General features: G+C 45.3%; 1 protein-coding gene across 1 annotated transcript in view; it reads left to right on the forward strand.

Moving 5' to 3' along the window:
• gdpd1 (glycerophosphodiester phosphodiesterase domain containing 1) overlaps positions 1-12,731 on the forward strand; it is a 62,566-nt gene that overhangs the window by 37,178 nt on the left and 12,657 nt on the right. The window contains exons 3-5 of the mRNA XM_068010699.1: positions 595-730; positions 3,003-3,048; positions 12,371-12,492. Coding sequence (XP_067866800.1) covers positions 595-730; positions 3,003-3,048; positions 12,371-12,492 — 304 coding nt within the window. The remainder of the gene's footprint in view (positions 1-594; positions 731-3,002; positions 3,049-12,370; positions 12,493-12,731) is intronic.

Raw genomic sequence — 12,731 nt, forward strand, 5'->3', positions numbered from 1 at the left:
GTGAAGGGATCCATTTTCCTGGGGACAGAGAGGCTGAAGAAATTTAGCAGAGGCTTTTATAAGTTACGAAGAGTTTTGATAGACATATACCCATAACAAGAGATCAATTTTTAAAAAAATTGTCGCCATGAGAGTATGGAGAGGGATTAGAAATTTGAGGGTTGTTGGAGCTTGGAATGCTTTGGTGCACAGAGTAGGTCAGGCACCATGTAAGAGAAAATTGGATAAATATTTGAGGCAAAGGAAGGTACAGGGTTTTGGGGAGAGAGCAGGGCAGTGTGATTAACTTTGGGTAGGGCCAGCAGAGAATCGGGGCACACAGTGGGCCGAATGGCGCTTTTTGTGCTGTTGTCAGTGAGAACCTGGTATTTTCGCTTTGTTTGCCTCCAATTCTTGTATGCTTGACTTTTAACTGTCTAGATTTTAATTACCAAGGTGAAAGCAACTGACTGAAGGTGTTCGGGAAGCTGGGATTGAATAAAATCACCATTTTTTAATAATACAGTCTATTTTCTATGAAAATTTAAATTTACATTTGTGACTGGTTCATTGGTACTTGTAAGGGAAATGATGTTTACCGTTTAACCGTTTCAGTGCCGTGCAGTTGGGAACGGAGATGCTGGAGCTTGACTGTCACATGACCAAAGATGAACAGGTGGTTGTGTCGCATGATGACAACTTAAAGAGAGCCACGGGGGTGAATGTGCAAATAGCTGACCTCACGTTTACAGTAAGCGTTAAACTATTTCTGAAAATTATTTTAATCACTGTTGTATTTTCCTTGAATCAGCCTGTCACATCGTGCCAGATAGTACAGAATGCAGTTTCACCTTGCTAGTGTCTTTCAAATGTACAGCTTATTGTTACGTTGGCAAATGTGGCAGCCATTTTGTGCACAGCAAGATCCCAGGAACGACAAATGAGACGAAAGACCGAAGGAAGGAATATAGTGCAGGGCACAAGTGCTTTCTGTTCTTCTGTGAACAGTGGCATGGGATCTTTCTGATCCACGAGTAGGTGGCACAGGCAGCCATTGATTATATATCTCACACAAAGGGAGGCACCTCCCATCAGTACTGCCCCTCTGACAGTGCAGGGCTCCCTCAGTGGTGGGCTGTAAATGTCGGCCTGGATTACAGGCTCATGTTTCGGAGTGAGTCTCAAACCCATGGCTTTCTGACTCTTAAAACAATGACTAAACTGAAGCAGGGACTCTGCTGTTTGTCTAGTTCTATGAACCCCTTTCAAAACAACATAAAAAAAACAACCAAGGAAGGTACCAAATATCTCAGTAGAATTCAAACCTGCAGTAGTGGGTTGACCTACATCACAACAGTGACCACACTTCCGCAGTACCTAATTGGCTGTAAAGTGCTTTGGGTCATCCAGGCGCTATAGAAATGCAAGCTAGTCTTTTCTTTCTGACCTGGCCAATGTAGAATTAATAACCAGAAAGGGACTGTCTCTAACAACTGTCCTGAAAACTGAAACTTTAGCAATGTTCTTTTAAAATACAGCTGTGGAGATGCTGCTCTGTGTATTTTATAGTATTGTGTAATATTTAATCATTAAACTGCATATCATTGAACAAAGACTTGGATTAAGCGTTCAATATCTGGAAAAAAATGAGCATTTCATGGGTTCTCCAGGGAGATAAAGGCCACAGATTCAAAGGGCAAATGTAGGACAGACATAGAGATATGTCATCATCTGGGGTGAGTGCCAGGATGGAATGCTTGAGGCTGAGAAACTGGAATCATTTAAGGAATAGCGTAGTATTACAACAGGAAATCAGTGGGGTCGGTGATGAGATCAGACCAAATAGGCCAAAGGTTTGTCTTTGTCCCAAACCATCTTATCAAAACGATTCCTGGTGCAGTCAAAAGGTAGCAGTAATTCTTATAATGACATTCTATTTGGGTTGGATAATGTCCACATCATTCCTCTCCACTATCACCAGCCAAGTCTTGCAGTATGACTAAGTTACTAGCAAACCCGCCTCTGAGTTAGAATCATCCACCCCAGGACTTGAACTGCTAACCCAGAGCTGACAGTATTAGTGGTACAGTGCTGGGGGAGTACTACATTGTCAGAGGTGGCTTCGGACAAGCAGTTGAACTGAGGCCCCCTCTGTTTGTTGGCAGAAAGAAAGATTTGCATTTATATAGCATCTTTCACAACCTCAGGACTTCCCAAAGCGCTTTTCAGCCAATAAAGTACAAGCTGTAATGAGGAAGCAGTAGTGTTGCCAACTCTGGTTGGACTGTTTCAAGGAGTTTTCATCACATGACCTCTGACTCCACTCCCACTATTGGTTGCCTGATGCGTTATCCCTTGTCGCAATTAGTCAGTAATGGCGGCTACAATCCCCAGAATCCTCTGTGCTACAGGAACTGCTCTATCTATTGGGTGGTTTTATTGACTAGATGCACCAGGACAAGATTGTACCCTAGAGTGTGTTGTGTCTCCTGAGTTGTCTGGGAAAATCCAGGACAATCTGAGAGGATCGGCAACCCTGGGAGACAGTATGTTTGCGAAGGACAAGATCAAATGGGTTAGTGAGCCACCATTATCTGAACCAATCCACATCTAACTTGTCATGATCTTAATTGAAGCTGGCCAAGGTCGTGCAACGTGCTTAAAAAATATATATCAATATCTGTGATTATAAGATGCAGAACAAAAGTACAAAATGAGGACTGATAGTTGTTTGTCTAAGGGGGGAGGTTCCCCCAGGATCTCTTCACTCTGCCAGCCCTTCCTCTGCTGGATGAACTGTGTCTCTGTTGAGTGAGTCACCCTGTGTTTGCATATTGAGACCTGTCTCTGTTGCATGGTTTTGACTTGTGTGACGTTAACTTCTTTTTTTGGAACTAGTCTTGCTGATGTATCAAGTGACTGCTGCACATCAGTGTATGGGTAATCAGTGTGCTTACGTAATCGGTTCTTTTTTTCCTTTCCCACCCCCACCCCCACCCCCACCCCCACCCAACCCTTCACAGGAGCTCCCGCCCTACCATTGCAGGCTGCATGTTTCTTTCAAGAAAGGTAAGACGATCTTGCCTTGTCTACGGGGCTCTCGGCTGATCTGCAAATTGCTTGAGGTACCATGATGTTGCAATACATCTCACTGGAAAGCAGTCGTCCCGTTTGGGTTTTTTTTTTAAAGAGAATAATTGCAGTGTAATTGCACCATTTCGCTGGAGCCATTTGGGCCAGGAATCTCTGCTTCAACGGTCTGATGTTGATTTTAGCTGAGCTCAACTGGGAGAGCTTAAGGGGGCGCTGCTGTTGGAGTCTTGATTGATGGAAGGGAGAAAGAAAGAATTCCTCATGCCATCTTGTGACCCATGGATAGGGTTGCCAACTCCAGTTGGACCACATTCCAAGAGGTTACATCACGTGAATCTCCAACTCAGACCACTCCGCCAGTGGTTTCCTGACATGTCATTCCTCAGAGTAACTAGTCAACAATGATGGCTATACTACCCAAAATCCTCTGTGCTCCGGAAACTGCTCTATCTATTGGGTGGTTTTAAGCTGAGCATATGTAAGCAGTGGAATGGATTCCCCAGGGTAGAGCAGGACATTATGAAGATTTTAGATGTGGAATTTAGCTGCTTCCGTAAAGGTGCAGTTTCCCCTTTAATGGTGGAGTGGGGTGGGGTGAGAGGGGGAGGCTTTTTTTATGTTTTCCTCCCTTTTTCCATTAATTGTACTCCCTTGTTACCTGCCTGGTTTGATAATCTCTGTAGTTGCAAGGCTCAGACTGAGTCCTACCTGATTGCAGGGCCATGGGGAAGAGAGCAGGGCATCAGGATTCATTTGGGTTGCTACAGCAAAGAGTCGGCACAGACACAATGGGTCGAATGGCCACCTCCCGCTGTGAACCCCTGACATTTGTTACCTGGACTCACAATAACTTGGATTTATGCAGTGCATTTAACATGGAACAAGGTTCCAAAGCATAAAGCGAGGTGGCTGATGAGAATGGGCACTGAACCAAAGAAGGAGATATTAGGAGGGGGGACCCAAAGCTTGGCCAGGGAGGGGGGTCTTTAAGGGAGTGAGAGAGGTGTTTAGGGAGGGATTTCCAGAGAAAGTGGGGTGTAGGTGGGTGAAGGCACAGCTGCCAATATGGTGTGGGGGGTGGTGGGGGGAGGAATGGGTGGAAGACGGAGAGTTTGGAGTGGGCAGTGGGTGGTTGTAGCACTGGAAGAGGGTTGAAGCCACGGAGGAATTTAATTACAAGGATCATGAAGGATTGGGATGGGATGAATTGATGAGGTGATGCACCAAGGTACTGTTTGTGACTGTCAATTCTCACAGCAGCGAGTTTCAATGGGCAGCTTTATATATTGTCTTCATTCTCCAATGTGACGTCATTGGCAGGGCTGCTCGGTCCCAGTTGTCCTGCTTTACAAAGGGTTTGGAGTACAAGAGTAAAGAGGTCTTACTGCAGTTGTAGAGGGACTTGATAAGGCCACATCTAAAGTACTGTGTGCAGTTTTGATCTCCTTATGTAAGGAACATAAGAAGTAGGAGTGGGAGTAGACCATGATGAAGGCATAGTGGTAATGTCACTGAACTAGTAATGCAGAGGCCCAAGTGAATGCCCTGGGGACAAGGGTTCAAATCCCACCATGGCAGCTGATTCAATTTAAATTCAATTAATTAATTAAAAAGCTGTAATTGAAAGCTAGTCTCAGTAATAGCACCATGAAACTATCATCAATTGTCCTTAAAAAAAACCCATCTGATTCGCTAATATCCGTTAGGGAAGGAAATCTATCTCCTTACCTGGTCTGGCCTACATGTGACTCCAGACCCACAGCAATGTAGTTGACTCTTAAATGTCCTCTTAAATGGCCGAGCAAGCCACTCAGTTCAAGGGCAATTAGGGGTGGGCAACAAATGCTGGCCTTGCCAGTGACACCCACATCCCATGAAAGAATTTTTTAAAACACAGCCTGTCGAGCCTGTTCTGCCATTCAATATGATCATAGCTAATCTGCCTCAACTCCACTTTCCCACCCACTCCCCATATCCTTTGATTCCACGAGAGACCAAAAAGCTGTCTATCTCAGCCTTTTTTCCCAAAAATATACTTTTTTCATAAAAATCTGTAAAAATTACATTACAAAAAATTTCAAAACAGTTCCAAGTTGACATTCCAGAAAGTGCAAAAGAAATCAGTTTCCTTCGATACAGAAAGTGTACATTTGCATTACACGGCAAAACCATATTCTGGTGCGTACAGCCAGAGGGGTTTTACACAGGTTCCAGCCCCTCGGTTCACTATAGCAGGCAGACCTTACACAGTGGTCTTTCCCCATTGAGCCTTTGCTGCGGCTGCCCCAAGCTTTAGTGCGTCCCTCAGCACATAGTCCTGGACCTTGGAATGTGCCAGTCTGCAACACTCTGTCGTGGGCAACTCTTTGCACTGGAAGAGCCAGCAAGTTTCGGGCAGACCAAAGAGCGTCTTTCACCGAGTTGATGGTCTTCCAGCAGCTGTTGATGTTTATCTCGGTGTGCTTCCCTGGGAACAGCCCGTGGAGCACAGACTCCTGTGTTACGGAGCTGCTCGGGATGAACCTCGGCAAAAACCACTGCATCTCTTTCCACACCTGCTTTGCAAAGACACATTCCAGAAGGAGGTGGGCAACATCCACAACCCTTCAAGTGAAGAAATTTCTCCTCATCTCAGTTCTAAATGATCGACCGATCGACCTCTTATCTTGAGGCTGTGCCTCCATGTTCTAGATTCCCCAGCCAGGGGAAACAACCTCTTTGTGTCTACCCTGTCACGCCCCTTCAGAATCTTGTATGTTTCAATGAGATCACCTCTCATTCTTCTAAACTCCAGTGAGTGTACGCCTAGTTTACTCAACCTCTCATCATGGGACAACCCTGTCATCTCAGGGACCAATCTAGTGAACCTTCGCTGTACCACTCCAATGCAAGTATATCCTTCCTTATGGAGACCAAAACTGCACACAGTATTCCAGATGTGGTCTCACCAGAGTCCTGCACAATTATAGCAAGACTTCCTTATTCTTGCAATCCCCTTGCAATAAAGGCCAACATGCCATTTGCTTTCCTAATTGCTTGTTGTACCTGCATGCTAACATTCAGTGTTGCTTATATGAATACACCCAGGTTTCAGGTCTTTGAAAAATATTCTACTTTTCTATTCTTACTATCAAGTTGAATAACCTCACATTCCCCACATTATACTCCTTCTGCCACCTTGTTGCCCACTCACTTAACCTGTCTATATCTCTTTACAGCCTCTTTATGTCCTCCTCTCAGCTTACATTCCCACCTAGCTTTGTATCGTCAGAAAACTTAGATACATTACTCTTGGTCTCTTTGTCCAAGTCATTAATATAGATTGTAATTAGCTGAGACCCCAGCACTGATCCTTGCGGCACTCCACTAGTTACAACCTGTCAACTTGAAAATGCCCCTGTAATCCCTAGCCTTTGATTCCTGCCTATGAACCAATCCTCTCTCCATACTACTATATTACCCCAACTCCATGAGCCCTTAGCTTTCGTATTAATGTTTTTTGGCACCTTATTAGATGTCTTTTGGAAATCCAGGTATACTACATCTACTGGTTTCCCCTTTATCTACCCTACTGTTGCATCCTCAAAAAACTCTAATAAATTTATCAAACACATTCCCCTTTTGTAAAACCATGTTGACTTTGTCTGATCATACCATGATTTTCTAAGCTGTTAAGCCATCCTTCATAATGGATTCCAGCATTTGTCCGATGACTGATGTCGAGCTAACTGGCCTGTAGTTCCCTGTATTCTTTATCCCTCCTTTCTTAAATAGTGCTGTTACATTTGCTATCTTCCAACCTGCTGGGACCATTCTAGAATCTAGGGAATTTTGGAAAATCATAACGGGTGTATCCACTATCACTGCAGCTACCTCTTTTAGAACCCCAGAATGTAGGCCATCACGTGCTGGGGATTTTTCAGCTTTTAGTCCCTTAAGTTTCTCCAATACTTTTATTTCAGCTGATATTAATTACTTTAAGTTCCTCACTTAATATTTCTGGTATGTAATTTGTGTCTTCTGTTGTGAAGACAGGCACAAATATTTGTTCAATAGATCTTCTTGCCTTGAAGGGAATGCATCGAAGATTCCACTCAACTTGATTCCTGGGATCAGGAGATTGTCCTATGAGAATTGAGTATAACAGGCCAAAATTCCCCAGAGTTTAGAAGAATGAGATGTGATCTTATTGAGACATATAAAATTCTTAAGGGGCTTGACAGGGTGGATGATGGGAAGATGTTTGCCCTGGCCGGGGAATCTAGAACACAAAGTCATTTCAGGTGAAGTTGAGGTAGAAGATCAGCCATGCTCGAGGGGCTGAATGGCCTTTCCCTGCTCCTATTTCTTAAGTTCTTACTATAACATAGTATTTACAGCACAGAAACGGGCCATTCAGCCCAGCTGATCCATGCCAGTGTTTATGTTTCCCTCGAGCCTCCTCCCAGCTTATTACATCTCACACAATCAGCATATCCTCCTTAAATAAAAAAGGGGTAGCCCATTTAAGACAGAGCTGAGGAGAAATTTTTTCTCTGAGGCTTGCGAGTCTTCCTCAAAAGGCGATGGAAGCAGAGTCTTTGAATATTTTTAAGGCAGTGGTAGATAGGATTCTTGATAAGCAAGGGGGTGAAAGGTTATCGGGGGTAGGTGGAAATGTGGAGTAATCAGTTCAGCCATGAACTTATTGAATGGCGGAGCAGGTTCGAGGGGCCGAGTGGCCTACTGCTGCTCTTAATTCGTATGTTCGTATTCCTTTCTCTCTCATGTGTTTATCCAGCTTCCCCTTAAATGTATCTATGCTATTCACCTCAACCACTCCCTGTGGTAGCAAGTTCCACATTCTCACCACTGGGTAAAGAGCTTTCTCCTATTGGATTTTTTGAGACCAATTTAGATTTATGACCCCTACTTTTAGACTCCATCATAAATAGAAAGGTCTTTTCCAATCCTACCCTATCAAATCACTTCATGATTTTAAAGACCTCTAGCAGATCACCGTCCCCCCCCCACCCCCCCCCCCCCCACCCCCCCCGTGTCTCCCCCAACCTTCTCTCTTCTAGGGAAAAGAGCCCTGCAGCCTCTTCAGTGTTGCCTGATAAGACAAGATCATACACTAATCTTACACAACTGTGGGACTCTTTATGCTGCTTTGTAGCAGTTGTTTTTGCAACTGGAGAGATCGCTGCTCCACTCTAGAAGTGAGCCAAACACGAGGAGCTTCAACGAACCGGTTGAGTTTTAATGAAGCCCCAGAAGTTAGCCGATTTATTGAGTTCACCGCTACACCTTGTCAAGGCGGCTTTCAAATCTCAACCGCTGGGATTTTAGCCCAGTGCCATAAAACATTGTCTCTGAACGGACAAGGGGGCGTTCTGAAGGGAGAGGGTGAACAGCCAGAGGTTGTGGTACACATCGGTACCAACGACATAGGCAGGAATAATGATGAGGTCCTGCAGGGGGAGTTTAGGGAGTTAGGTAGAAAGTTAAAAAAACAGGAACTCTAGGGTTGTAATCTCGGGATTACTCCCTGTGCCACGTGCCAGTGAGGCTAGAAATAGAAAGATAGTGCAGCTAAACACATGGCTGAACAGCTGGTGTAGAAGGGAGGGTTTCAGATATCTGGACCATTGGGATCTCTTCAGGGACAGATGGGACCTGTACAAGAAGGACGGGTTGCATCTAAACTGGAAGGTCACAAATATCCTGGCTGCGAGGTTTGCTCGCGTCACTCGGGAGGGTTTAAACTAGTGTGGCGGGGGTGGGAACCAGAGCAGTAGGACAGCAAGTGAAATAAATGAAGGGGAACTAGTAAATAAGGCCAGTAAGACTAAGAGGAAGTGCAGGCAGGGAGATGTTGCAGGGAACAGCGGGACTGGTGGTCTGAAGTGCATTTGTTTCAATGCAAGAAGTATAACAGGTAAGGCAGATGAACTTAGAGCTTGGATTAGTACTTGGAACTATGATGTTGTTGCTATTACAGAGACTTGGTTGAGGGAAGGACAGGATTGGCAGCTAAATGTTCCAGGATTTAGAAGCTTCAGGCGGGATAGAGGGGGATGTAAAACAGGTGGGGGAGTTGCATTACTGGTTAAGGAGAATATCACAGCTGTACTGCGGGAGGACACCTCGGAGGGGTCATGCAGCGAGGCAATATGGGTGGAGCTCAGGAATAGGAAGGGTGCAGTCACAATGTTGGGGGTTTACTACAGGCCTCCTAACAGCCAGCAGGAGGTAGAGGAGCAGATATGTAGATAGATTTTGGAAAGATGTAAAGGTAACAGGATTGTAGTGGTGGGTGATTTTAACTTCCCCTATATTGACTGGGACTCACTTAGTGCTAGGGGCTTGGATGGGGCAGAATTTGTAAGGAGCATCCAGGAGGGCTTCTTGAAACAATACGTAAATAGTCCAACTAGGGATGGGGCCGTACTGGACCTGGTATTGGGGAATGAGCCCGGCCAGGTGGTCGAAGTTTCAGTAGGGGAGCATTTCGGGAACATTGACCATAATTCCATAAGTTTTAAGGTACTTGTGGATAAGGATAAGAGTAGTCCTCGGGTGAAGGTGCTAAATTGGGGGAAGGCGAATTACAACAATATTAGGCAGGAACTGAAGAATTTAGATTGGGGGCGGCTGTTTGAGGGTAAATCAACATCTGAGATGTGGGAGTCTTTCAAACGTCAGCTGATTAGAATCCAGGACCAGCATGTTTCTGTGAGGAAGAATTTGAAGTTTGGCAAGTTTCGGGAACCTTGGATAATGCGGGATATTGTGGGCCTCGTCAAAAAGAAAAAGGAAGCATTCGTAAGGGCTGGAAGGCTAGGAACAGACGAATCCCTTGAGGAATATAAAGACAGTAGGAAGGAACTTAAGCAAGGAGTCAGGACGGCTAAAAGGGGTTATGAGAAGTCATTGGCAAACAGGATTAAGGAAATTCCCAAGGCTTTTTATATGTATATAAAGAGCAAGAGGGTAACCAGGGAAAGGGTTGGCCTACTCAAGGACAGAGATGGGAATCTATGTGTGGAGCCAGAGGAAATGGACGAGGTACTAAATGAGTACTTTGCATCAGTATTCACCAAGGAGAAGGTCTTGGTGGATGATGAGCCTAGGGAAGGGAGTGTAGATAGTCTCAGTCATCTCATTATCAAAAAGGAGGAGGTGTTGGGTGTCTTGCAAAGTATTAAGGTAGATAAGTCCCCAGGGCCTGATGGGATCTACCCCAGAATACTGAGGGAGGCAAGGGAAGAAATTGCTGGGGCCTTGACAGAAATCTTTGCATCCTCATTGGCTACAGGTGAGGTCCCAGAGGACTGGAGAATAGCCAATGTTGTTCCTTTGTTTAAGAAGGGTGGTAAGGATAATCCAGGAAATTATAGGCCGGTGAGCCTTACGTCAGTGGTAGGGAAATTATTAGAGAGGATTCTTCGGGACAGGATTTACTCCCTTTTGGAAACAAATGGACTTATTAGCGAGAGGCAGCATGGTTTTGTGAAGGGGAGGTCGTGTCTCACTAATTTGATTGAGTTTTTTGAGGAAGTGACAAAGATGATTGATGAGGGAAGGGCTGTAGATGTCATATACATGGACTTCAGTAAAGCCTTTGACAAGGTCCCTCATGGCAGACTGATACAAAAGGTGAAGTCACATGGGATCAGAGGTGAGCTGGCAAGATGGATACAGAACTGGCTTGGTCATAGAAGACAGAGAGTAGCAGTGGAAGGGTGCTTTTCTGAATGGAGGGATGTGACTAGTGGTGTTCTACAGGGATCAGTGTTGGGACATTTGCTGTTTGTAGTATATATAAGTGATTTGGAGTAAAATGTAGCTGGTCTGATTAGTAAGTTTGCGGACGACACAAAGGTTGTTGGAGTTGCGGACAGTGATGAGAATTGTCAGAGGATACAGCAGGATATAGATCGGTTGGAGACTTGGGCGGAGAAATGGCAGGTGGAGTTTAATTCAGACAAATGTGAGGTAATGCATTTTGGAAGGTCTAATGCAGGTGGGAGGTATACAGTAAATGGCAGAACCCTTAGGAGTATTGACAGGCAGAGAGATCTGGGCATACAGGTCCACAGGTCACTGAAAGTGGCAACGCAGGTGGATAAGGTAGTCAAGAAGGCATACGGCATGCTTGCCTTCATCGGTCGGGGCATAGAGTATAAAAATAGGCAAGTTATGCTGCAGCTGTACAGAACCTTAGTTAGGCCACACTTAGAATATTGCGTGTAATTCTCGTCGCCACACTACCAGAAGGACGTGGAGGCTTTGGAGAGGGTACAGAGGAGGTTTACCAGGATGTTGCCTGGTCTGGAGGGCATTAGCTATGAGGAGACGTTGGATAAACTCGGATTGTTTTCACTGGAACGACGGAGGTGGAGGGGCGACATGATTGAGGTTTACAAAGTTATAAGCGGCATGGACAGAGTGGATAGTCAGAAGCTTTTTCCCAGGGTGGAAGAGTCAGTTACTAGGGGACATAGGTTTAAGGTGAGAGGGGCAAAGTTTAGAGGGGATATGCGAGGCATGTTCTTTACACAGAGGGTGGTGAGTGCCTGGAACCTGCTGCTGGGGGAAGCAGGTACGATAGCGACGTTTAAGAGGCATCTTGACAAATACATGAATAGGAAGGGAATAGAGGGATACGGACCCCGGAAGTGCAGAAGGTGTTAGTTTAGGCAGGCATCAAGATCGGCGCAGGCTTGGAGGGCCGAATGGCCTGTTCCTGTGCTGTACTGTTCTTTGTTCCCAAATGGGGGAGGGGTGGGGAAACAAAGCTGCACAATGAGTTATCTCTTTTATTCCCAATTTCGCCCCTCCTGTCGATTCTTCCCTGAGCAAGTTGACACAGCAGCAACTTGTATTTAGAAAGTGCCCTCAACACATTCAAATATCGTAAGATGCTTCACAGGTAATTATCAGATAAAGTACAACACCGAGCCACATATGTGTAGACAGCTGAAGGCACAGCCACCAATAGTGGAGCGAAGGAAATTGAGGATGCACTCGGGGCCAGAGTGGATTAACTTTGAAGGGGTTGGGGACGGTTATGTGGCTTGGGGGGCGGGGGGGGGTTCGCAGGAGAGTAGTGGGGGCAGCTTACAGGTGCATTGTCTCTGCTGGGGAAAGCTCGGTGATGCACAGAACCTGGAACAGTCCAGCCCTCTTCCTATTGGATGACATGCCTTGGTCATCAGTTGATCTGTGAGCGCTTTGGTATGTCTGTGTGTTTGTCGACTACTGCTGGTCCATTGGTTAAATCTGTGGCCAATTGTTCGTCCCTTTGCTTTAGATTGCTTCTGTGTGGGAGGCGAAGATAGAAAGATTCCGCTACTGAAGGAAGTATTTGAAGACTTTCCAAACACCCCCATCAACATTGACATTAAAGTCAACAATAACATCCTCATTCAAAAGGTACCTAATTGTGGGGGGGGGGGGGGGGGTGAACTTTTTTTCTCATTAAGCAATAAAATTAAAACGATGCTGGAAAACGCTCAGCAGGTTAGGCTGCCTTTTAAGAGAAAGAGAGTCAAAGTTTCAGGTCCGTGACTGTTCATCAAAACAGGCTGGTTTCATTAGCAGCAATTCTGATGAAAGGTCATTGAGCTAAAACATTAGCTCTGCTTCTCTCCCTGCAGATACTGCCTGACCTG

This window comes from Heterodontus francisci, chromosome 30, assembly GCF_036365525.1.
Source record: "Heterodontus francisci isolate sHetFra1 chromosome 30, sHetFra1.hap1, whole genome shotgun sequence".
NCBI classification, from domain to species: Eukaryota; Metazoa; Chordata; class Chondrichthyes; order Heterodontiformes; family Heterodontidae; genus Heterodontus; species Heterodontus francisci.